Below are 25928 nucleotides of genomic sequence, written 5' to 3' on the forward strand. Positions count from 1 at the left end.
ATAAACAAAACCATGTCTCTCTAATTGTCTTAAGTCAGTCAAGAGGAATGAGTTTTACTTCCTGCACTGTCTTTCTTCCCATCCTGGTCCATGTGGAGGTTCTAGGAAGGGTGAGGCATTCCTGGACTATAATTCCACACCCTTACTGGCAATGCTAAAGATGTCCACTGTTGATGTATTTTGTAATTCACTGAGTTCCACCCCTTTCCTTCTCTTGCCAAGATTACAAAATATAATCAATAAGGGATATAACTGACGCTTTAGTTTTCATACCGTGTCAAAGAATTGCATTTTCTCTCAATGTCTTGCTATTCAAATCTAGTCTTTTTGGAAATATAATCAGATACGTGATCTCATAAAACTTATTACCCTTACCTCTCTTTCTTTCTCCCTTCTGTCTGTATCCACCTGACATTTCTCCATTCCTTTTCCCTGTTAGCTGAGACTAAGCGTATCAAAAGGATTCAAACTATCCCCTCTTATTCTGACGTTTGCAACTCTAGCGTTGTTTTTTTCAAGTTTGTGTAGTAGTGGCATCACTAAGCCACTGTGCCCGCTTAAGGGAGCGTCTGTGTTCGCTCTGTGCGCTGTGCCCCATAAGATGTGGAGTTAGACTTATAGACATTGGAACCTCGTGAAAATGCAACCCAAAGAAAGAGGAGCTACCTGCGCAAAACAGCACAGGCTTGCTGGGTTTGCTGCCAGTTGTGGTAGGTGCAAAAAAAAGAGCCACGGCTCATGGATTGGGGGAGGGGAGTGATTCATCCACATAGGCCAGACACTTGCCTGGAAAAGTCTTCTGGGCCCTGGAAAGGCACTTCTACCAAAGTGTCTTCTCTCTGCTCCGCAGCACACTCCACGGTAGTATGTCCCAGGACCTGGACAGCTTCCTAGATAAATTCATGGCAACTCCCTTTACTACACCTCACTTCTCCCCACCCCCACGACCCACCTGCATCTTTTCCATGTGATACATCTCATTTCATCTTTTCTTCCACACAGAATTGAACATTCCCTCAGAAGCAGAGCCCACACCATCAGGCAATGTTGTCTGTTGGTTGGTTGGTTGGTTTGAGACAAGGTCTTGCTATGTTGTCCAGGCTGGCCTTAAGCTTGAATCAGAACTTGAACTCAAGATCTTTCTGCCTCAGCTTCCCAAGCACTGAGATTACAATTGTGAAACACCACACTTGACTTAGACATTGTTTTCTATTTCCTTGATGACAGGGAGGACAAGGTTTTCCAACACTATATGGAGAAATATTTATTTCTGTATGGGAGTTAGGAGAGAGGGAGAAGAAATCCTCCATCCTAGATTAAGTTAATCCATCAAATCAACTCATTAAATTTTCATGGTAAAACAAGTTGAACATTCACAAGTCCTGATATACTTGAAGCCTCATTAAAATGCAAATGAACAGAGAGTATGTGTTCTTAGTTACTTGATTAATTACAAATGCTTTCCTAAGAGCAATTTTTGGTAAATGAAAAGTAGGGGGAAATTAGGCACTTGATAGAAATTCAGAAATGGCATGAAATGGCCAGAGCAAGTGACCAAAGGGGACAGATATGACAATTTTGCTGTGACAGTGTGCACGTAAAAGTTACATTTGCTTCCTAAACCACAAACAAGTTGTGTTCTCCAGTTGTGCCCACATGGTCTAGACAGTATCCTTCTGTTTTGCACCACATTTAAACTCACTAACCAGTGAACTTTCCCCTCCTGTCTTATTACCACTGCTCCAAAATAGATCTTGTACCCTGGTAACTATGCATATCTCTGAGCAGCCATTAAATTCTGTACCCTCAGCCTACATTCCCCACAACTGCTCTCTCAAGGAAAGATGAGTCCAGAATAAGCCTGTCATCCTCAATGCAAAGATATCTAAGGGATTTACCGCTAATTTCAGACCAGAGTATGTCTGGAAAGTTGGCTTTTTCAAAGGACTAAAAAAGCCTAGGAAACATTAGAGGGACTAAAAAAGCCTAGGAAAAATGAGGGCTACGACACAAGCACATGGGAAGCAGTTTGGTACCAAGAGCAAAGAAGCTAAGAAGCAAAAAATAGCCAGTAAGAAAAACCAACAAAAATTGCTAAAAAATGGCATCCATCAACAACAGGAAATGTCATTCGTATCAGCAACAGTGGCAATATGACCAGACATGTCACCAAACACCTTAAGATTGTTGTGGGGAAGAAAGAAAGTATGGCATGCTTGAAGGCACGGTGACTTTACTATGGTAATTACACTGCCTGCTCTTTTGGTGCTACTGGAGTTTGAACTCAGGGCCTCATGTTCACTAGGCAGGCACTCGACCATTCGAGCCATTCTGCCAGTTATTACCTATTATTTTGATCATCTTTGTCAAGGTTAGAGTGATCGAGGGAAGCTAGGGCCATATTTTTGTTGACTTTATTCTTATCTACTCACCTCCCTACCAATACACCAAGGATGTATGACTGGGAAATTTTGTGTTATAATAGGATACTCTGAAGTTGCTCCCATATCCTAAAGTTCTGAAATTGGACAGTTTTTCTGGAAACTGGTATATTTAATTTACCTGTTGACCACAGTGAACCAAAGACTGCAACAGACTTTAGCCCAGAACAAAAGTAGCCAGAGAGAGCCAGGCACCGGTGGCTCACACCTATAATCCTGGCTACTTGGGAAGCTGAGATCAGGAGGATCATGATTTGAGGCCAGCCCAGCCCAGGCAAATACTTCAGAAGACCTCATCTCCAAAATAACCAGAGCAAAGAGGACTGGAAGTGTGGCTCAAGGAATATTGTGTCTGCTTTGCAAGAACAAAGCCATGGGTTCAAACCCCAATCCCACCACCAACCAAAAAAAAGTAGTCAAAGAGAAAGTGCAGGATTCATCAGACTGTGCACATTTTTTGCTTTAAATTTTCTGCACAGACTTGGCAATGTTTAGGGAACTCTAATGTACTATTTACCAGGATCAAGTTAAAGACTGCTAAACTTTGAACTTCATGACTGACACTGCAAATAAGACATTTAGGATTTCTTTTAAGAAATTGAAGTTTGGCTCTCTTTAACCACTGCCGAATCTGCACTAACTTACACAGACTTCCTGGCAGAAAATGGTGACAGACAGAATAAACGAACTCTCTTCTGAGTACAGGAATTTTAACATGTAGATGATCATCTATATCCTTAGTTCTGGTTGCCAATGCAAATGAGTCAGAAGACTCCCTCAGACAGTGAGTTAATTGTGTAATTCTACAACGGAAAATACCATTGGAGAGTACTTGCTGACCTCACAGTTGAAAAAAACTATTTAAAAGATGTGGAAACCAGATGTTTCAGCCACATTTCAGCCGCTGCTCTGAGAATTGATCGTAAGCAGCCCCTGACAGGCTGTTAACTTTTCTACCAAAGTTATGATCGTCTTACTTTACTTGTTCATCTTGCTGTGGGAAGAGACTCAAGGATGGGGATTCAAGAACGGAATTTTTCATAACTCCATATGGCTTGGTAAGAAACTTCGCTCATGAGCCTTCTTCTTGGGGATGTCAATTCTTTGAGACCATAGAGGAGTGAATCAAAGCAGTAAGATTTTTTAACCTATTCAGAAATTATGTTTTCATAGAAAATGCTTAGAAAACATAGCCATTGAAATGCCTTTTTAAAAAATGTGTTCTTGCCTTATAAAACTTAAACATAGTTTTTTATATTCTTGAATTGTTCAATAGAAAATAGTTAAGATTTATACTCACTGTGAAAATATATTTTAAGATTTTTTATAACAGATGTGATAGCATTGTGAGGAATACATCTTTAGCAAACTAAAAATGCCAATATAATTGTTTTTATTTCAATTGCATTTGTAGCCAGATTTCAGATAAATTGGAATATACAAAAATTTTACAGCCATTGCTCCATGTCCTTTGAACTGTAGGGTATATCATACGTTTTTCTAAATATCTCTCAACTATTTTGACAAAATTATCTTGCTATATAGAAAAAAATGAGAAAGCTTTCTACTTCTGAATGTGTTCTTATCACTGGGATTCCTTTTGTCCTCCTATTCATATAAACACTTTTCTAACCTTTTTGTAAGAGAAGGAAAGTTCCTTTTGTTGTTTTGTTCTGTTACATGTAAGAAATGACACAGACCAAATGGTGAAGACAAACAATAGACAAAAAAAACCCCTAAACATAGAAACCACAGACCACCAATTAGAGTACACTAAACAATAGTTTAATTCTTAAGACACAAATTGATATTGTTTTTATCTGTTATTGTGTTTAATACAGAAAAAAAATGGAACGGTTTGGGGGGGTGGGAAATTGACAGATTCCTGCACAGAATACAGAAATAAAGAGAAAGCACAATTAACCTAGATCTTGGTCTTGTGCTTGCTAAGCAGCACATGGTTGTAGACTATTTTTCCCTTTCGGCAAGTTTCTCTCTGGTTATAACTATAGCCATGAGGATTTCATTAAAAAATCCTAGATTTGTAATGTTCCGTCTTGCCGCCTTTTCTTCCGCCCAAGCTTGAGCCAGTGAACTAGTTTCAGTGTGATCCATTTGGTCAAGATGGGTTCTGGAATTTAGTGCAGCAATGAATAAATCTCTTTGTTTATTTTCATTGTACACAATCAAATTGAGGAAATACATGCACATTTGTCAGAAATGAAAAAGACATGTCATAAAGTTAGTAAGAATAAAGCCCACTTGGATAAAATTTGAAGTGCTATCAACCTCTCTCAGGATCAAGTAATTTGGTGTTGCTTTTATAAGTGATGTTGACTATTACAAAAATATAAACCTAGGCTATAACAGTTCTACCCTAGAGGAAGACAGAAACAAACCCAAAGCTCTGTTAACAATATGCTACAAATCTGAGGCTTGGATGGGTTGTAAATCGCTTCGATCTGGGGCAAATTATTGACCAGTCAGCCTCGCACAAATTGTTTACAGTTGGTTGGGTCAATATAATATTAGCAACAGTTCAGGGAGGAAAGAGAGTTGTTTTATAAGGAAGGAATCTGCAAACAACTATCAAAATAGGACACTTGAATTCTGGTGTCTTCCAGTTCCTTAAATAGTAATTTCACAAATAATACTAAAGGACAAGAGACATCATTTGGTTTACATGGATCATGAAAGCTGAAAATATGTAGATAGCAATTCTTTTCAGTCCTTTATAGAATCTGAAAAAGAAGGAAAGTTAAATGACTTATTGTAAATCCCTACTAAAGCCCAGAAGCTACCATTATTCCCATTTGATAGATGGGGAAACTGAGGCTCAGCCAGCAATTGACACAAGGCTATACACAACTCCTCTCTGGTAGAATCAGCAAGGAAAACCACAGCTAACACTCTATACTATTGGTTAAACAAATACTCAGTTTTAAAAAAATAAATGACTTGACTAGGAAAATTATTAAAATATTATTTCTTCTGAAAGGTAATTTTTTAAAATTTGGATTTTATTGTACATAGACACATCTTAGTAGCTTAAAATTGTGGATTGAGCAGTACTTTAAAACAAATGCCTTAGCCACACGCATGGTTGTGCACACTCTGAAGGCTGAGATAAGAAAATCATGAGTTCAAGTCCAGCCTGGGCTATACAGAGAGACCCTGTCTCAAAAGAACAAAAACAGATAAATTAAATTAAATTAACGCTTTGTTTAAAATTGCCTCTGGGTATGTTAGTACATACCTGTAATTTTGAATTTGGGAATAAATAAAAGAGTCAAATACATATATATGTAAGTCCCTAGGGAACAGAGTTTGAGCCACAGAGCCTAGCAAAATATTTCTTGATACCTACTCAAAATAATCAAGTTGGAAATTACTGAAAGTTTACTGAGGCCTTGCCATGCGAAGGACGCCTGACTCGCAGATGATTTATAAAGGAGAAAACATCTTAAGTGCTTATGATTAGATGTTGCTGGTAGCCTCGCTACCCATGCCGGACAACCAAGGGCCTTCTCCAAGTGATGGGCTTTTACCACGTAACATACAAGAGCAGGACCCCTGGGAGACAAGGAGAGCAGGGAGCATGCCAAGCACCCATCTGTAGCAGTGTCCATTTTAGTTTGAGAAGGAGAAGAATGAATTGCATTTGAACCATGTTTCTTATACTACTGGAGGTATGTCTTGCTGAAGGCCAGGAAATAGATGATCTCACTGGGAATGATCTTAATGATGGTTGACTACACGGGTCCAGGTACAAATCTTCACCCATAATCTGGCAGGCTGTGGGGAACCATTAGCACTGTGAGCGCTAACCTGGTAATCACCGTTCTGGGAATCTCCTCATTGTTTCTATGGCAGAAGGCACTCCAAACTGAAAACATTCCATTCAAATAGTGATCTGCAAAACAACTTATGTATGACTTACCACTGCCTTAAACACGTTGGGAACAGCAAACCAGATGAAGTTAGACATTAATAGATGTGCCCAATTTTTTTTCTCTGCTGTATTTGAATCTATTCTTCTTTTTTCCTTAGTGCACTGCTTGTTTGCTTAGATTCCTTCAGACTTTCCAGTTTTTAATTCATCTACTTAATTCTCAGTTATGTTGCCTTAGTCATTCCCTCAAATGGGTATTTTGACTTACGCTTCTCCCTCCTTGTGAGCCTACATCAGGGAGCCATTTTCACTGCTTTATTTTGCCTTCTCTTCCTCCCCCTCCACTGCTTAGCTTTTCAAGTTTTAGCACTTAAAACCTAAAGAAATCTAAAACTTTATCACTTGTAATAAAGTGAATAATAAAGAAATACATAAAATGACACTTTCTTTCAAGCTATCATGTCATAAATCTGGTTTCATTTATGCCCCCAAATTCCCCTAAAATTCCCCTTCATTCATGTTTTTCTCCAGGGCTTTCTAACAATGAAAACCCATGGCAGCTGACCTAAAAAGTTCTTTGGCAAGAACACTATCTTCCAACTGAGGCAAAAATCCTTATTCCACCAGAAAGGATAATAGTGCATTGATGACATTTTGTGACTTCACAGAACAAGCAGCAGGCGTGTACCACAGAGAAGCTCGGTCTGGCAAATACAAGCTCACCTACGCAGAAGCTAAGGCAGTGTGCGAATTTGAAGGTGGCCATCTTGCTACTTACAAGCAGCTAGAAGCAGCCAGAAAAATTGGTAACTGATTTGACAATGATTTTTCTTCTTTTTCACACTGGTGGGGGGAAAAAATCTACCTTGTTGTTTTTGTTTTATTTTTTGGTGGCTCTGGGGTTTGAACTTAAGGCCTCACACTTGCTAGGCAGGTGCGCTTACCATCTGAGCCATTCCACCAGCCCAAAACCTGCTTTTTTTATAATCCTTAATAAGAATTCTGTCAATCCAGGTGTGGTGATGCAAGCCTCTAATCCCAGCACTCTGGAGAACTGTGAGTTCAAGGCCAGCCTAGGGCTACATAGCAAGATCTTGTCTCAAAAAAAAGACTTCTCTCCAGCCCTTTCAGATAGTTCTCTTAAACCCCTAGGATAACTTTGGTCTCTGGCTCTCCCTCATTCCCTCTGCCTAGAGCCAGAAAAATTCTAATACTAGAATCTCATGTGGGGTCACAATCCTGTAAGAACTAATAAAATAAACAAATAGCTCAGTAATTTTAATGCAATTGGTATTCATTTTAAATCTTATTCTACCTCTTTTTGATTTGTTAGTACAGATTTCCTCAGCTATTTAATGATGCTACTATGTTGAGTTTTATAAAGAAAACCAGTAGGAGAAATACTAAATATAGACCCTTTTTAAAAATATTTTTTAACATGAAGTGGGAGAATGCATTTGTACTCCAGAATCAAAAGCTAAAGAAAAAGCATAAGCACCTCCTGCCATTCTGTGCGATGGCAGAAGAAAAAAATGGAAAGTGATGTCAGGAGATCTGGTGAAAACCCCAGTAATTAACTAGTGCTATTTGCTTCTTTATAAAAAAAATACATCAACCACTCAAGTAGTAGAGCGCCTGCCTTGCAAGCTCAAGGCCCTGAGTTCAAACCCCAGGACCAAAAAAACAAAACAAACAAAAAGGATTGCTACCATGTCTGCTTGGCTTTCAGGAAAATGGAGCATCCCCATGGGAACTCCCTTGTGGGAAGGAAAATGCCTGGCAGAGGCTAGGCTATTACTACTTACCCAAGGCAAGACATGTAGCTATCCAACAATGTCAGTGAGGGATCAATTCCAGAATCCCCATGGACACCAGAATCCAAGGATGCTCAAGTTCTTTATATAAAATGGCAAAGTACTTCACATTCTTCCATGTTTTATTTATTTATTTATTTATTTTATGGTGCTGTGGATCAAACCCAGAGCCTCACACATGCTAGGCTACACCTCCAAACCCCATATATTTTAAATAATCTCTACATCACTTACACTATCTAGTACAAATGATAATAGTTATATGTTATTGTTTAAGGAATTACAAGAAAAGTCTGTACATGCTTAGTACAGAAGCAAGGTTTTTTTTTTTTTTGTGGTAGGACTGGGGTTTGAACTCAGGGCTTTGTGCTTGCAAACACAGTTGTTCTCCCACATGAGCCACATCTCTAGTTCATTTTGCTCTGGTTATTTTTGAGATGGGGGTCTCAGGAACTATTTGTCTGGAATGGCCTTGAATTATGATCCTCCTGATCTCAGCCTCCTAAATAGCTAGGATTACAGGTGTGAGCCACTGGCACCTGACCTGGATGCAATTTTTTAAGAGGCATTTTCTATCCCCAATTGATTGAATGCACAGATGCAAAACTGGTGGATATGTAGGGCCAACTGTAAAGGTATTCTCTCAAATAGCCCAAAACCTCCCCAGAAACTGCTCATTCATACCCACAGGCTATGTGGGACAAAGTAACTGGAATGATGGATACTAAGGTCTTGATCTTCACTGCCTGTCTTTTACCTCTAGTAAAATCACTCATGGATAGCATTGGCAGATACTAAAAACAGCCTCCAGAGCTGAGCAAAGGAAATAAGGCTGAGCCTCTTTAAAATATCTGTGAGAATCTATCCTCATTCAGCGCTTTTAAAATATTATCTTAAATGATCCTGAAACAAAAATTAATTAAATTACCACTTTAGATATTTCTTTTCAGAACTCATGACAATTTCAGAAATTATCTGATGGTGCTAGTAAGGCCATTTGTGAAAAGAAGCCAGCTCTGAATTTAAATGATTCTTATATCCACGGTGTTATAATTTCTAGTCCATCTGATTCTTTTTTTTTCCACATAGGACTATTTTCTAGTAAAAGTCAGAAATTACATTTTATATATGTTGAAACCTTTTCTTTTTTTAAAGGAAACCGTTTTTTTCCCCATTTTACACAAACTGGGTTTGAGCAATAGAGGAACTCATCCTTTACGAATGGCATCTGCTTGACTGAGGGCCTTTGCCAGCTGAGTCCATACCCCTTCTTCCTCTTGTAGGATTTCACGTCTGCGCTGCTGGGTGGATGGCCAAGGGCAGAGTTGGATACCCCATTGTGAAGCCAGGGCCTAACTGTGGATTTGGAAAAACTGGTATTATTGATTACGGAATTCGGCTGAACAGGAGCGAGAGATGGGATGCTTATTGCCACAACCCACATGGTTTGTTGTTAAAAATAATAATTTTATGTTTTGCAAAAATAATTACACAAAAACCAGTAACAACAAAACTGTTATGTGCTACTAAGAGGTTTTTAAAGAGCAATGACTTTTTCTTCCAAAAAGAAGAGAATGTGGTAGTAATTACTAATAGCAACTAACTACTTCTCATAGAGTACTTACGCTGCACCAGACACTGGGTTATATTCCTTCACCTGTATTCTCTCTGATAGTCACAACTCTACAAGGAGCTATTATTACAACCTTTTCAGGAATGAGGAAACTGAAGTGACTTAACTTGCCTGAAATCAGACAGCCAACAATTAGTAGACAGCTGAGATGAGAATTCAGGTCTTTTCTGTGCCAGGGAACTTCCTCCTCACACAGAAGGGGAAGAGAAAGATTTCTGTATTTGTCACAGTTAATTAGCTAAAGAAATAAAGCTATGCTACCGAACATTAAGTGTTCCATATAGTTTGTCCCTTTGATAGAAAGAAGAAAAGGAGATAGACTAAATTCTTTCTCTAATTTCTTTTTGTGTATAAATGCTTAGAAATGAAGCAACTGTCAGTTTCTGGTTTGGCTTAACAATTATATTCTGCATATACTAATTATTATTTACATATTTATTAGCATGTATTAGTTGTACACATGGATTTCATTGTGATGTTTACATATTCACTCCCTCCATAATTTTCCCTTATAATATATATTATATATATATGTTATAAACATATGTATGTATATATATAATAGGTTTCTCATTTTCCCCATGGTTGCTTGAAATATTTAATGAGAAAAGTAAGTCATAATAAGGATTACTCTTTGTTCATGTTCTTGAAGAAAAAAGTAAGACTCTTATTTTCTGACATATTCCCACAGAACAATATAAAGTCTTTCTGACATTTATGATCATAAATGTATTTAGGTGGTATCCCATTTGGATCTACCATATAAGAAATTCCATAGGGCTGGTGGAGTGGTTCAAGTGGAAGAGTGTCTGCCTCCAAAGTATGAGGCCCTGAGTTCAAATCCCAGTACTGCCAAAAAAATTCTGTAATACAATAGGAACGTTATAGTGAAGTTCTAGCATACTGTTATATAATTTCTGACTAATGATACTAGGAGAATAGCTCTTCAGGTCTGTAAATAAGCTATATCTCCAAATTATATATTCCAGGTATAAAGAATTTCACCTACAACTATTTCTTATTCCAACTTGAAACAAAATACAGTAGATGTATATGACTTCCAAATCACTTTTCACATACTTGAAGATTGTAGTCTGAGTCCTAGATAGTACTATACTTACTGTGTATTTAGTCATTACTAATAATACATAAATCTTCCTTTCCCCACTTCTGTTCTTCCTTTCTTTTCTTTGGTATATTCATATAGGCAACTATTCTATTTTTTACTCTCAAGAATAACTTGTCTTTCCAATTAGGAAATTCTGAATTTTCTTTTGCTTAGTAAACTGTAGGATCTCTGAGCTCCTGTTCAATCGTTGCCCTAGGTCAAAGTCTAAAGTAAACGAAGACGTGCCAGTGAAAAGGTTCTTACAGTGTTTTTCTGCCCTTCTTATAAGAATGCCCTCTTGATTTACAGGTCTTTGTGAGTTGCTTTGTTTTCTCATCAAGGCTAAGTAGTTTATATTCTGGGAATATGTGTAGCGACTCCCGGGAGACTTGCTCTTACCCAATGCTCAGTGGATTTAGTTTACTTTTAGATTCAGTGGTGTGCTGACTGCTTAGGATGTGGTTAACTTGAAGAACACTGTGAACTGCCTGCACTAATACTAGCTGAAAAACAGGTCCTTGACACATGGGACAAAAAGAATCTCAATAGTACCACAAAAATAAAGCAATTATTACCAATTAATATCACCAAGTTAGAGCTGTTTGAAATAAGGAAGAATACGGCCGATAAATGTTCAGAAGTAAGGCTCCTCGTTTCGAGTTTGGAATGTGTGACATCATGTTGACTGCCTTTATGTATGAGGATTCTTTGTTTTGAATTTTAAGACAGGGTCTCACTATGTAGCCCAGGCTGGCCTTGAACTCTCAATCCTTCTACCTCAGCCTCTGAAGAGCTGGAACTATAGGCATCTCTCACTATACCCAGTATGTGGAATTTTCTTTCTTTCTTTCTTTTTTCTTTTTTGTGGAACTGGGGTTTGAACTCAGGGCTTTGCACGCTTACAAAGCCGGTGCTCTACCAGTTGAGCCACACCTCCTGTCCATTTTGCTCTGATTATTCTGGAGATGGAGTTTCACAAATGATTTGCCTAGGCTGGTCTCAAAATGTGATCCTCCTGATCTCAGCCTCCAAAGTAGCTAGAAATACAGCCATCAGCCCCCAGTTTCTAACATGATTTTTTTAAAATAGCTGTTTTAGGTCTGTAAGCATGGCTCAAGAGGTAGCATGCCCGCTTTGCAAGCATGAAACCCTGAGTTCAAACTCCAGTCCCACCATATAAATATATAAATAAACAAATTAAGTGAATAGCTATTTTGAAGGAGAATATGCTTGCCTGGTATGATAGCACCAGACTGTAATGCCAGCTACATAGGAGGCTGAGCCAAGAGCAACTAGAGTTCAAAGACAGCCTGAGTTAGAAAGAAGCCTGAGAAATAAAGTAGTAAGGCACCGGTGGCTCATGCCTGAAGTCCTAGCTACTCAGGAGGTAGAGATCAGGAAGATTAAAGTTTGAGGTCACTCCCAGCAAAACAGTTCCTGAGAACCTATCTCAAAAACACCCAACACAAAAAAAGGTCTGGTGGAGTGGCTCAAGTGGTAGAGCACCTGCCTAACAGATTCAAGGCCCTAACATTACAAGAAAGAAAGAAGAGTTATCTTGGAAAAGTTTCTAATGGAGATGATTTTTTTAAAAAAAAATCTTCAAATGCCACCTAAAAAGATACCACCAACACACAGGTTATTTTCTGAGTTTCCAGTTTCCACCTCTTTTCTAGACACTGGAAACTTAACTGACAGAAATAAAAAATAGCTTTGCCTCTAGGTCATATTGCAAACCACTGGTTTTAGCAGTGGTTTTGTTTTTTGTTTGTTTTGGTTCACTTGCTTTTCTACTGAAATCTACAATATTAATGACTTAGAATAAACAAGCATGAATATCATTTCCAAATTCTGAAGTATTATGGTGTGATGTGTTACTTTAAAACCACTGTAGTGAGTACAGATTTAGGCTTGGGGTGTATTTCAGTGGTAGATACCATGCTTAACAAAGAAAAAGGCTAGAAAATAGCATGAAACCTGTTGGAATTGTTCTAAGAAGGGGGAAAGGGACTGAAGGAGAGTGATGGAGAGGGTGAATCTAATTCAGATACATTGTAAGCACATATGTAAATATCACTATGTATCCTCTGTACAACTAATATATAGTAATGAAAATGTTTAAAAATAAAAATGAGAGTACAGATGATCATAATAATTCCATTTAATTGGATTAGAGTTGCTTTTAAGGTTCCTTATGATCCCAGAATTCTATTTTTTTTTCTTTCCTTTTCTTGGTGGCCCTGGGGTTTGAACTCAGGGCTTCACACTTGCAAAGCAGGAGCTCTGCCACTTGAGCCATAATGATTTTCCAATCAGAATTTATGGGACTCATTATCCTAAGGGAGACCCTGAGGACACAGTGTTAGCATCCTTACCATCTTCATTAGGCTGCTGGTAACACTGCTACATAGATTTGGCAAAATCACTCTATGCTTTAAAAGATAAAAGAGCCAGGCACCAGTGGCTCAGGCCTATAATTCTAACCACGTGGAAGGCAAAGATCAAGAGAATTGAGGTTCGAGGCCAGCCCTGGCAAATAGTTCATGAGAAAAAGGTCTGGTGGAGTGGCTCAAGTGATAGAGTGTCTGCCTAGTAATTGTGGGGCCCTGAATTCAAGGCCTCAGTACTTCCCAAAAAAAGGAAGATATGTAAATGGAAATACAACTAATTAAATTATCCTTTTCTTTCTACTTTTACTTTTTAAAAATTCACAAATACCCAGTATATGATAATAAAATAAAAATAACAATTCACAAATAGTCCACGTTCATTTTATCAAATTTAGAAACCACTAATGAAAAAGTACATTTATTCTTTAGCTATAAGCATACCTAATGTAGTAGAGACACTATATACTAAGCCATTTCCTTTGTATTTTGTAAAAAGTAATAAATAGATGTGAAAGAAGTGAATATCATTTCTGGGTTTTAGTTTACTTATTTACTTATTTATTTATTTTGGCTATACTGGGGTTGAACTCAGGGCTTCACACTTGCTAGACAGGCACTCTACCACTTGAGCCACACCTCCAGTCCAGAAGTGAATATCATTTTAAATTAGAATATTTTTTCCCTAAGGCTAGTTTTCTTTTTTTCATTTCAGCAAAAGAGTGTGGTGGAGTTTTTACCGATCCAAAGCGAATTTTTAAATCTCCAGGCTTCCCAAATGAGTACGATGATAACCAGGTCTGCTACTGGCACATTAGACTCAAGTATGGTCAGCGTATTCACCTGAGTTTTTTGGACTTTGACCTTGAAGATGATCCAGGATGCTTGGCTGACTATGTTGAGATATATGACAGCTACGATGATGTCCATGGCTTTGTGGGAAGGTATGCATTATTTCCCCATACAGGAAGTGAACATCCACTCTTCATCTGATGTTCCTTTAGGTCATTGCTCCCCATTATCCTTACAGTATTGATTTTCCATGGCTTTGTGCTTAAAATGAACCATGCTTCTTTTCAATTTTTCAACAAAGGTATTGCTTAGTTGGCTGCTATAGGTACTTACTATTAAAGTAGTAATAGCTTTCTTTTGATTATTGCTAAACTATAGCAATTAGTCTGTCTGGGCACCAGTGGTTCATAGCTGTTATCCTAGGTATTCAGGAGATAGCGATCAGGAGAATCGCAATTCTAAGCCAGCATAGGCAAATAGTTAGTGAGATCCTATTTTGAAAAAACCCACCACCAAAAACAAAGAGGGGGCTGGTGGAGTAGCTCAAGGTGTAGTCCCTGAGTTCAAACCCCACTACCACAAAAAAAAAGAAAAAGAAGAGAGAAAAAAGAATTAGTCTGTTTATAAAAACACTCAGAATTTAACTAATATAGAAAGAAGAAATGTGTGTTGAAAATTTTATTAAGGTTTTTACGTGTTCTGATTTCTGTTGGCCTCTTAAAAATGATTATAAATTCAATAATCATCATCTTTCTGTTTTGTGGTACTGGAGTTTGAACTCAGGGCTTCCAGCTTGCTAGGCAAGCAGGCACTCCACCTCTTAAGCCACATCCTCAACCATTGCCTCTTTCTTTGGTATAAAGCATTAGCTAAGTATTACGAATGTAAGGTAAAATAGCAAATGCAGCCCCTTCTCTTATACAATTTAGTTAAATAGATAATTATGTCTTCTCAAAACTCTCTTTAGTGTCATAAAAAAAAGTGTGCCCTTCCTTAATATGTTTCCTTTGTTTTTCAACATGCTGGGACATATGTTTTTGTGTTTCCACTCGATTTTTTTTTTTTTTTTTTTTTTGGTGGTGGTACTGGAGTTTGAACTCATGATTGATAGATAGGCACTAACTACCTGAGCCACTCCACCAGCCCTTTTTTGTGTTGGATATTTTCAAGATAGGGTCTTGTTAACTATTTGCCCAGGCTGGCCTCAAACAGTGATTCTCCTATCTCTGCCTCCTGAGTAGCTAGGATTACAGGCATGAGCCTATAACAGTTTAAATTTTGAGTCCTTACAAATTATTGCTAATATAATTGGATATTTTATAAATGCAAGTCTTCACTTAATAACCCATATTTTAGACTATCGTTTATGAAGAAACTATCAGTTATTGGTCCCAAGGTGTAGCTCAAGGATAATGTGCAACCCCTGGGTTCCATCTCCATCACTGTAAAAAAAAGAAAGAAACAGAGGGAGAGTACCAATTATCATTCTCTATTATATACGATAATCATTTAGTGGAAGAAAATGGTAGAGGGGACACTTAAAAATGACAGTGAATAGTTGTTTCCTTCTTTGTTGAGATGGGGTCTCCCTAATAGCCCAGACTCTCCTAGAATCTGCCATGTAGTCTAGGTTGGCCTGGAACTCTCCATCCTTCTGCTCTGGCCTCCAGAGTGCTGGAGAACAGCATGCTTCACCATGCCCAGCTCAGATTTGATAGGTCTTTATGTGTGTAACTCAAACACAAAGAAAAACAGGCATTTCTTACATAAATAACAGTTTTTGGAGGAAAAGAGCTTTTTTTTTTTTTGTTTTCTATTCTTTGACTATTGGACTACTACTAAAGAAAAATTACAAATAATTCTCCAAAATAGTTTGAAAACATGAAGTTTGAAAACATTAAGAACAAGGTATGCATGAGGCCCTGGGTATGATCCCCAGCACCCCATTAAGAACAAGGTATGCATGAGGCCCTGGGTATGATCCCCAGCACCCCAGAACTGCTATGTATATATTATCTATATATATATATACATATATTCTTTGAAAGAATGGACCTTCTTCCTTGAGAATTAAGATGACATTTTTATTGTAAATCCAGTTTCTGAAATCAATTATAGTCCTAGATAAAATCATAAAACTATTATTTTTAAAAATCACAACCTATTATTTTTCACTAGGCTAATTTGTTATTTCTTAGATTTATACTGTGTAATTTTCCTTTATAATAGACTTTTTCCTCCTCCAGAATGAATAACATCATTAGATATTTACAAAACCATTGTCTTTTTATATAATGTCAGAGTAGTTCTTTCAAGTCATGATTCAGAAAAAAAACCCTTTTAGATCTATAAGGACTAAATATAGATATTTTATGGCTATGATTTTTTCACATTTAAAACAGTCTATTCTAGAATTTAGAATTGACTACTGTCAATACCCATTCTCCCTTTTTTTCCCCTTCAGTACTGGGGATCAAACCAAGAGGCTGGTGCATACATGATACACAAGCACTGTACTACTGAGCTGCACCCGCAGTCTCTACACCCATTCTTTAACTATGAAGAAAATTACAAAATTACTCAGAAGCAATTTTTTAATTTTTCCAAGTAAATTCACATTCTCTACTGAGCAAGTAGTTTTGTAGGTACACAAAGTAGAAATACTACAAATGTATTCATAAAAATTGAATTAATATTGTAAGACTCTTTCAAACAACGAACTTCAACTCCTCTTCTCTCTTATAAACTCAAGTTAAAAAACAATAGAAATTTAAAAAATTAACTAATGAGCCATTTCTAAGGGGAAACAAGGCACTATATTATCAATAAGCACCACTTCAACAACTACATAATATTCTTTCATGTGACCTTTCTTTTCTAAAAATTCCCTTTCAGATACTGTGGTGATGAGCTTCCAGAAGACATTATTAGCACAGGTAATAGTCCAGATCAAAGCAAAAATGTGATTTGTTTCTTTCACAGTTTCCTAATTATATCATTTCCTCTTTAAAGCTGAGAGAACTAAGGCTAGATACAGAGATACAGCTCATTAGCTTAAAAAATCCCAAGAATTGTTATTTTTACGGTAAGACTTATGCCAACTCTTTTTTTTTGGCAGCACTGGAGTTTAAACTCAGGGCCTTACGCTTGCTAGACAGACACTCTTACAATTTAAACCACTCCACCAGCCTTTATGCCAACTCTCTGCATTAAAAATGTATAAACCCTCATTATTTGCAGGAAATGTAGTGATAGTCTTAAATCTGCAAATCTGTAAGTACTATTGTAGCCTTGGCTGGGGACTGAGGGTATAGTTCGGTGATAGAGTTCCTACTTGGTTAGCATGCTCAATATGCTGGGTTTCATTCCCAGTACCAAAAAAAAAAAGAAAGAAATTTAAGTAGATGTGGGTTAAGTGGTAGAGCTCCTGCCTAGTGAGCACAAAGCCCTTGTCCAAACCCCAGGACCACCAAAAATTAAAATGAAATGACTGAAACTGTTCATTAATAAAGACTGAAGACTGAAATCTTCATTAAGAAGTTGAAGTAACTCTAGCTATTCAAGAGGCTGTGCGCAGGAGGATGGAGGTTCAACACCAGCCTGGGCAAACAATTCAGTGGATCCCATCTTCAAAACAACCAGACCAAAACGGACTGGTGGTGTAGCTCAAGTAGTAGAGTACACAACTCTGCAAGCATGAAACCTTGAGTTCAAACTCCAGCTCCACCAAAAAAAAAAAAAAAAAAGACTGAAGTAATTTATAAAGTTGTTAAGAATATCTCCTGTCACTAAAAATATTCTACATTATTTTTATTATTTTTATGATATTTTGATCTTAGTATAGCTTTCCCCAGAAAAGAACACAGTTCAGTATGATATGCTAAATAGGTGTTACATAAGAAAAGAACCCTACAGTCAAATAAATTTGGGAAACTTTGAGTTAAACAGTGTTCACCAGGGGGACGGAGGAGAGTGTTTTATGATATCAAGCATGAGATAGAAAAATAAAAGTGGCACAGGAGAGAGAAATGGCTTCCAGAGCTTGGAGCAGAGCTTCTGGAGTAATTCTATCCCTGTGAACCAATTCTGAGCAGAGCAATAAACTTCATCTCTTGGCTCACAGAATCCTTGCTGTAATGTGGAAAAGATGTTTGTCTCATTAAGTGAACAACATTAAAAAAAGACACTGGTGATGGCCCCATTTGGGAAGGAAACCTGTGTGTGTACAGGGGAGCCAGCTCCCAGGAATCCTCCAGGGTTCCTTCTGGCTTTGTGAGAAGCATGGAGCCCTTTCTCCCTCTCTCTTCATTTATTTTTGGGGGGATGGAAGGGTGTGTTTACTGGAGTTTGAACTCAGGTCCTCATGCTTGGTAGGCAGGCACTCTACCACTTGAGCCAATCCACCAGCCCTTTTTTTGTGCTGGGTTTTTTTGAGATAGGGTCTCTCGAACTATTTGCCCTGGCTGGCTTCAAATCACAATCCTCCTGATCTCTGCCTCTCAAGTAGCTAGAATTATAGTCGTGAGCCACCAGCACCTGGCCCTTTCTTTTTTTGAAATAATTTATGCTGCTTTGGGGGCCAGGGCTGTAGCTCAGTGGTGAAGTACTTGCTTAGCATGTGCAAGGCCCTAGGTTCTAGCCCCAACACCAAAAATAAATAAATAAATGCTGAAAAAAAAAACCAAAACAAAACTGTTCACCAGGTTTCTTTATTGGCAAACTGAAGGAAGCGTTGAATATGCTAATTTGTTTTTCTTTTATTGTTGTGCTGGGTGGGGGTACATTGTGGCATTTACAAAGGTTCTTATACTGTATCAAATATATTTTACTTGAATTCACCCCCACACTCATCTCTTTCATCCCTGCCCCTTAATATGCTAATATGTATAGTAAATCTCAAAAGGTTAGATTTAATAGGCAATGTTTTCCACATCTTCTCATCTCCCAAAATTAATTTGTGGTTTTGTTCTAAGAAATATGCCTCAAAAAAAAAAAAAGTTCTCATAGTAGCATACATGTATCACAACAAGCAATATTACTCTGCAAATTATCCCAAACTACTTTTTAGTGAAAACTTTAGCTTTCTTGAATATCATTTTTTCTTTATTTCCACTGGCAGCACCAGTGGTTGGTTGCATTTTCCTTCCAAGTCATAAAATTATCATAATACTATTGCAACTCAAAACAGAAAAGCCACACTGGGTTGCAATTCTTGACCCTTCTAGTAAAGTTATTCCCACACCCAGCCTTCCAGTACATTCAATTGTAATTTATTTATCATTTTTACAAGATATGAAACTTTCTGTTCTATCCTTGAACAATTAATGCATAAGCCTCACTCATTATTCTATTACAATCTTCCTAAGAAGGGTAACCCATTAACCCATTTACTTGTTTTTCTTTTCTTGAGAATATAGTTTATGCTAATAGAAAAGCTGAAAGAAGATATCTCAGAGCTGTAAGACATAGTTGGGGGATAAGAATTCTATTTTAAAAAACACACAGCAGGAAAGTCTGAAAATCTGAAACTTGACATATTCTTTGTTTTGTCTCAAATAGACAGTTGAAGCCAAAAGAAATCCAATACTGAACTTTTTTAGCACAACTAACTTCTAGCAGCAATTTGTATAGTAGAAATACTAAATCTGTTTTCCCTCAGTCTGCCTCTTCCTCTCTAACTCAGGTTTCCTTTATGGTTTCCATTATTTATTTATTTATTTATTTACCTACTTGTTTTAAACCTGGGTTTTGTTATGTAGCCCACACTGGCCTTGTAGCTCCATCCCAGGCTAACTGATTTCTTTCTTTTTTTTCTTTTTTTTTTTTTTGCAGTACTGGGGTTTAAACTTAGGGTCTACACCTTAAGGCACCCACCTGCCCTTTTTTGTGATAGGGTCTCACAAACTATTTGCCTGGGCTGGTATTCAACCATAATCCTCCTGATCTCTGCCTCCTGAGTATCTAGGATTACAGGCACGAGTCACCAGTGCCTGGCTGGTTTCTTTTACAATACAAAAATGATTTATATTTAGACAAACTTTCCATGTATGGGAAAAGCGCAGTATGACAATGTGAGTTCTGGAGCTGAACTGCCTGGGTTCAAACCCGACTCAGCCATATTAGTTTCATGGCTTTTGGCAAGATAACTAGTCTGTGTTTCAGATTCATATCTGTAAAATGAGTATTTTTTAAGGATATCCACCTCATAGTTTTGCTGTGTGGATTAATAGAAAAAAACAGAATATACATATATAGTTTTGTTTTGTAATGAATTCTGGATTTAGGATCTAGAATAAAAAGCGCTTTCCCTCCTGGAAAATACAAAAAGATTCCTATACTTTATATCATAAAGTTTTCCACTTTTGTTTTTAGTAAATTTTTTGGTCTTTTTTTTTCCTTGGCACTACTGTGATTTCAACTCAGGGCCTTGCACTTACTAAGCAGATGTTCTGACAACTGAGCCACTCTGCCAACCCTGTTTTGTATTGCATTGGGTTTTTTCAAAATAGGGTCTATTTGCAAACTATTTGCCAGGGCTGGCTTCAAACCACCATCCTCACGATCTCTGCCTCCTGAGTAGAGAGGGTTATAGCCATGAGCCAATGACTCCCAACAAAATTTTGGTCTTTATATACATAAGTACCTAAGTACTCTGTATGAAGTCAGGTTTAGATGTATTGCTTACAAAGTTGAAACTTATTGCTTCCCATCCTTTAGAAAATAAAGTGTTCAAACCGCTGCCATTCTCGTAATTCTGTGGATGTTCCTTGTACAAAGAGAGCATTTTTTTGTCCCCGTTTGTGGCACTGGGAATCAAACCAGAGCCTCAGCATGCTAGGCAAGTGCTCAACCGCAGACTAAAACCCTGCCCTAGGGAACTTTTTACATCAGAATAGACAAAATGTCCTACAGATTGGAGGGCCAAAGGGAAAAATATGGAAGTCTCACCTGCTCCATATGGCAATGAAAGCACAAACACTAAGAGTCGAAAATCCGCCTCTGAATTCTGGGAGTTCTGCTCATGACTTCTTACATTGATTGCCCTGTGAGAAAGATGAGTCTTTAAATTGTTCGAAAATTCTAAAGCAAGTTACAAGTTTGTTCTTTTGTTTGCCCCTCCCCCACAGGAAATGTCATGACCTTGAAGTTCCTGAGTGATGCGTCTGTAACAGCAGGAGGTTTCCAGATCAAGTATGTTGCTGTGGATCCTGTACCCAAATCCAGTCAAGGAAAAAATACAAGTACTACCTCTACTGGAAGCAAGAACTTCTTAGCGGGAAGATTTAGCCATTTATAAAAGATGTGTTCAAAATACACAATGTTTAAGGTTGCGTCTTCTGCAACCTCTGGAATCTTACTTTTGTATTATTATTTTTGTTAACATTTATTTATTATTTTTCTAAATGTGAAAGCGATACCTAACTTAGAGAAAAATTGAAAAATACAGAAAACTTCAAATGAGAAAATAATACCTCTCATAATCTTACAACATAGAAATAACTAGCATTAACGACTTTCTCATTCTTTCAGTCATTTTTCTACTTGTGGTATATGTATAAATGTGTCTGTATGTATTTGTTTTTGACAGTTTGGAAGTTTGCTTTACCTACAGTTTTATATACTGATTTTTCTAACCTTAAACCTTATAGCCTAAGCGTTTTTCCACATCACTGAATATATTCTAAAAACATGATTTTGAGCAGCTGTAAAATATCCCATGGTGTGACTGTCCTATACTTTATTTAAGCCTGTCTCTATTGTTGAAAGGTTAAGCTGTTTTCATAAGTATTGCTACAATAAATATCCTTGGATATACATATTTGGGTAGTTCTTTACTTTTTGGGATCTAGTAATTCTAGAAGTAGAATTACTGCATCATAGGCTAATTAAAATAGAATTTTCTTTTTCTTTTTTGGGTTTGAACTCAGGGCTTACACATTTGCTAGGCAGGTGCTCCACTGCTTGAGCCATGCCTCCAGCCCTAGAATTTTCTTTTTTGATAAGGGCAAAAATGAGACAAGGGGATGGCTGGGTATTTCATTATTATCTTACTCCTGACTTCTTGGAAGGTCAGATAAACAACTTAGTTTCTTCTTGGTGGCTTCAGAATTTCTTCTTGGGATTTCAGCATGAGTAGCTCTAATTTACACTGGTCTGTTGGGCCTAGTTCAGGAGCTCAGTCCAAAGCAATGGCCTCCTATAAAATTTTTTTTAACAGGATGCAAATTGTTTTTATGAGAGTAGAGATTTATTTATCTAGTTTTATTTATCTCTTTTACCACTTTACATTTTTAGAGGGAAAAGCCATAGTTAGTACTTGGTAGGTGAGAGGCAACAATTAACAACCAATTAAATTCAACAAAAATTTATATGCCAACCATTGTTCTAGACACTTAGGAAACACCAGAAAATCACGTGAACAGAAATCCCCCGGTTTGAGGGGCTTAAGTTCTGCTGGATGAAAAGGGACAGTAATTAATATACAGGATAAATTAGTAAAGTGCATGTTAGAAATAGGTTAAAGTACTGTAAATTAAATTACTCACCCTAGGAAGATAGTTGGTGACATTTATGGGCAGCTTTTAGTAGGATGAAAGAGGAGAGCAAAGTCCCAAATGAAGTGTGTTGAAAAGTAAAATAGAGGAGAGGAGTTGGAGTGAGTGGGTGCATCAGCTTTTTGTCACTGTATTGAAATACCTGACATGAGCTACTTAAGAAGAAAAGAGGTTTATTTAGGCCAGGTGCCAGTGGCTCACACCTGTAACCCTAGTTACTCAGAAGGCAGAGATCAGGAGGATTGAGGTTTGAGGCCAGCCCTGGCAAATAGTTTGAGGCTTAAGTGGTAGGGGGCCTGCCTAGCAAGCATGGGGCCCTGAGTTCAAACACCAGTACCACCATTAAAAAAAAAAGTTTATTTAGCTCACAGTTTTGGAGGTATAACACAGGTTCTAGAAGGGCTGCCGCTTGAACACATCAACTAATGGTACAAATTTCAATGGCAGGAGTGTATGTAGAAACAAGCAAAGGAATACATAGCAAATCTGCAGCAGAGCAGAAAAGCAGGCCAGGCTTGCTCCTTCTATAACATCATGAGAGCTGAAGAAGTCCAGCCAGAACTAACTTTCTACTCCCAAATGACCTCCTATTGCCTCCACCTCTTAAAGGGTCCACCACTTCCAATAGCACCACCCTAGTTCCAAGCTTCCTTTGGGAGACATTCAAACCATAGCAATGGATTTGACTATATAGGAATTGGTAGCTGTCAGGGCAAGAAGCCAAAAAAAAAAAAAGGATCTTTTTCAGGCTGGTGGAGTAGCTCAGGTGGTAGACCTCCTGCCTAGCAAGTGAGAAGCCCTGAGTTCAAACCCAAGTACTGCTGGGGAAAAAAAAAATGCAGCCCAAAAAGTCTTTTTTTTTTTTTTTTTTTTTTTTTTTATGGGACTGAGGTGTAAACTCAGGGCTTGACATTTGCAAAGGTGCTACACCGCTTGAGCTACACTGCTTGAGCCACACCTCCAGTCCATTTTGCTGTGGTCATTTTGAAGATGGGGGTCTCTCAAACTATTTCCCTGGGCTGGCCTCAACCTGCTATCCTCCTGATCTCAGTCTTCCAAGTAGCTAGGATTATAGGTGTGAACCACTGGTGCCCTGCTAAGAAGGCTTTCTTGATGGGAATAAATCAAGGACTGGGAGAGTTGTTTGGGCCAGTTCCTTTAGTACATGTTGTAGGGCCAAAGGAATGTCTCCATTCCCTGAGACAAACTGTGAGTGGATTGGTTAACAGGAAAAAAATATGTACAAATTTATTAATGTATACATCTTCATGGGAGCCACATAAAATATGAAAGCTCAAAGAAGGACCAAATGGTTGAAACTTAAATACTCTCTTCATATAAAGAGAGAAGTGGGAGATGTAGAGAATTTTAGAGTAAGCTTCTAAGGGGTGGTGAATCTTGGGGTGTTTCAGAAGGACTCCCCAAAGGGACAAAATCAGGGCAGTTATCTGAATCCAGAGAGGGAGTTTTAGCAATAGAAAAGGGTTATCCAACAAAAGTTGTAACAGAGCTTCTGCCAACCCAAGACTGTGGGGATACACTGATGGTAAGTGTTCCACCTCCTCTTTCCTCCACCCTTATATGTCCTGCTGGTGCCTCCAGTTGTCCTGGACCAAGCAGAAGTCAGAATACAAAGAAACCAGGTTGATGCTATCCATAGGGATGAGCTCCAGGACCCAGGAGAAGAAAGAGGACAGGTCTGGAGAGGCCATAGGAGGAACTGTGGCACAGTGGCTGAGAGGATACAGGATCTAGTTCACAGTAAAGGGAATGACTTTAGACAGGAACATTAACAGTGCATCTGCAGAAGTTACTTTCCCATAGGCCATGTATCCTCAAAGGGTGAAACTCTGGATGCTTTTGCTCATTTGTTTTGGTTTGGTTTGGTTTTTGTTTTTTGGTTGTTTTTTATTTTTTGGTTGTTTTTTATTTTTTATTTTTTTGCATCACCAGGGTTTGAACTCAGGGGCCTCTTGCTTGCTAGGCAAGCGCTCTACCATTTGAGCCACTCTACCAGCCCTTTCTTGTTTGGGTGTTTTTCAAGATATAGTGTCATGATCTATTTGCCCAGACTGGTTTCCAATCACAATCCTCCTGATCTCTGCTTCTTGAGTATCTAGGATTACTGAAGTGAGCCCCCTTTTTTTTTTTTTTTGAGAGAAGGGGTCTTGATATGACGTTATGGCTGTCCTAAACTCAGTATCTTCCTGCTCAACTTCCCAAGTGCTGGGATTACGGTGTGCACAACCATGATCCGCTTCATGACTGCTTCTTGAAATGACATTTAAAAATGAATAAAATACAGAAGAATACAAAGAAACTAACTAGAATGAAACACAGTTAGTGAATCACTTTAAAAATCAGGTCTAATTCATGGATTTTGCATATTTGGTTGTTTTTGCAGTTGAACCCAGGGTCTTGCACCTGCTAGGCCAGCCCTCTACCACTGTGCTACATTCTGGGCTCACACGCTTTTACTTTTTTTTTGTGGTACTCTGGTGTGAACTCAGGGCTCTGTGCTTGCTAGGTAGGTGCTCTATCACTTGAGCCATGCCTCCAGCCCATGTTTTGTTTTGTTTTGTTTTTTATTAATGCAATACATAAGATCTACCACTGGTTCTATTACCACAGTTTCAAAGTAGTAATAGATCTGTATAATATTCCATGATATTCACAAAAAAACTGTTTCCTATACTATGTTGTCACTGGGGCTAAAAGCATGGGTATTGCTAATGTTACCATGTTTATACGCTACATTCATAGTTGGCAGAAGTGCTAGATTTCATCAAATTGTTGGAAATAAAGATGCATTCACACATGCATTCACACATGCAATCCCTTAGATTTAGCTCACAGACCTTTTAGGAGAAGGTCCAAGTGTGAGGATGCAGAAGCTGACAGGTGGGACATAGTTGGTAGAATTGCGGAGCTCCTTCTTCTTGCTTTACATTTCTCAATGAAGAGTCAATGATGAGCCAAGGAAGAGGGAAAATGAGAAGTAGATGGGCGAGGTTACAGAAGAGAAGAGTCCCTCAGGAAAGTGGCAAGGGGAGTAGACTAGGAGATCATGCTATCACCAGGCAGCCTTACAGGCCTATTGGAGGTTCATGGTCAGGGACTTTAATGAGACTGGTCAGAGAGACCAGCCAAGTTCAACCAATGAGGACAATGACAAACAAGGAGAGGAATAATAGGTTAACCAGTGCTGTGGTTTTGTCATGTGAATATAATACAATGGCAAGGGAGTATAGGTGGGTGTACAGGAGGGGTTGTAATGATAACTCATGAAATTCATTTGATATGGCG

At 38.1% G+C, this 25928-nt stretch overlaps 2 protein-coding genes across 3 annotated transcripts in view; one reads left to right on the plus strand and one right to left on the minus strand.

Annotated features, from left to right (window-relative positions):
• Window positions 1-21094, minus strand: part of Nmi (N-myc and STAT interactor) — an 80304-nt gene extending 59210 nt beyond the window's left edge. The window contains exon 1 of the mRNA XM_074070735.1: window positions 21016-21094. Coding sequence (XP_073926836.1) covers window positions 21016-21024 — 9 coding nt within the window. The 5' untranslated portion in view covers window positions 21025-21094. The remainder of the gene's footprint in view (window positions 1-21015) is intronic.
• Window positions 3299-21882, plus strand: Tnfaip6 (TNF alpha induced protein 6). 2 transcript variants are annotated; one of them, XM_020161817.2, is made up of 6 exons: window positions 3305-3499; window positions 7002-7139; window positions 9431-9592; window positions 13991-14219; window positions 16963-17003; window positions 21195-21882. In XM_020161817.2, the coding sequence occupies exons 1-6, from the start codon at window positions 3406-3408 to the stop codon at window positions 21362-21364; spliced, it is 834 nt and encodes a 277-aa protein (XP_020017406.2). In that variant the 5' UTR covers window positions 3305-3405; the 3' UTR covers window positions 21365-21882. The 2 variants fall into 2 exon arrangements, with proteins under 2 accessions (XP_073926838.1, XP_020017406.2); XM_074070737.1 differs by lacking the exon at window positions 9431-9592 and having other exon boundaries at window positions 3299-3499.
• Window positions 21883-25928: the final 4046 nt, after the last annotated feature.

Source organism: Castor canadensis, chromosome 4, assembly GCF_047511655.1.
Source record: "Castor canadensis chromosome 4, mCasCan1.hap1v2, whole genome shotgun sequence".
NCBI classification, from domain to species: domain Eukaryota; kingdom Metazoa; phylum Chordata; class Mammalia; order Rodentia; family Castoridae; genus Castor; species Castor canadensis.

Bases quoted from the DNA above. Each gene is read 5' to 3' on its own strand.
- Tnfaip6 (XM_020161817.2), top strand. From the start codon at position 3,406: ATGATCGTCTTACTTTACTTGTTCATCTTGCTGTGGGAAGAGACTCAA. The intron at 3,500-7,001 runs GTAAGAAACTTC...GTGACTTCACAG, and splicing joins TCATAACTCCATATGGCTTG to AACAAGCAGCAGGCGTGTAC. The intron at 7,140-9,430 runs GTAACTGATTTG...TTCCTCTTGTAG, and splicing joins AGAAGCAGCCAGAAAAATTG to GATTTCACGTCTGCGCTGCT.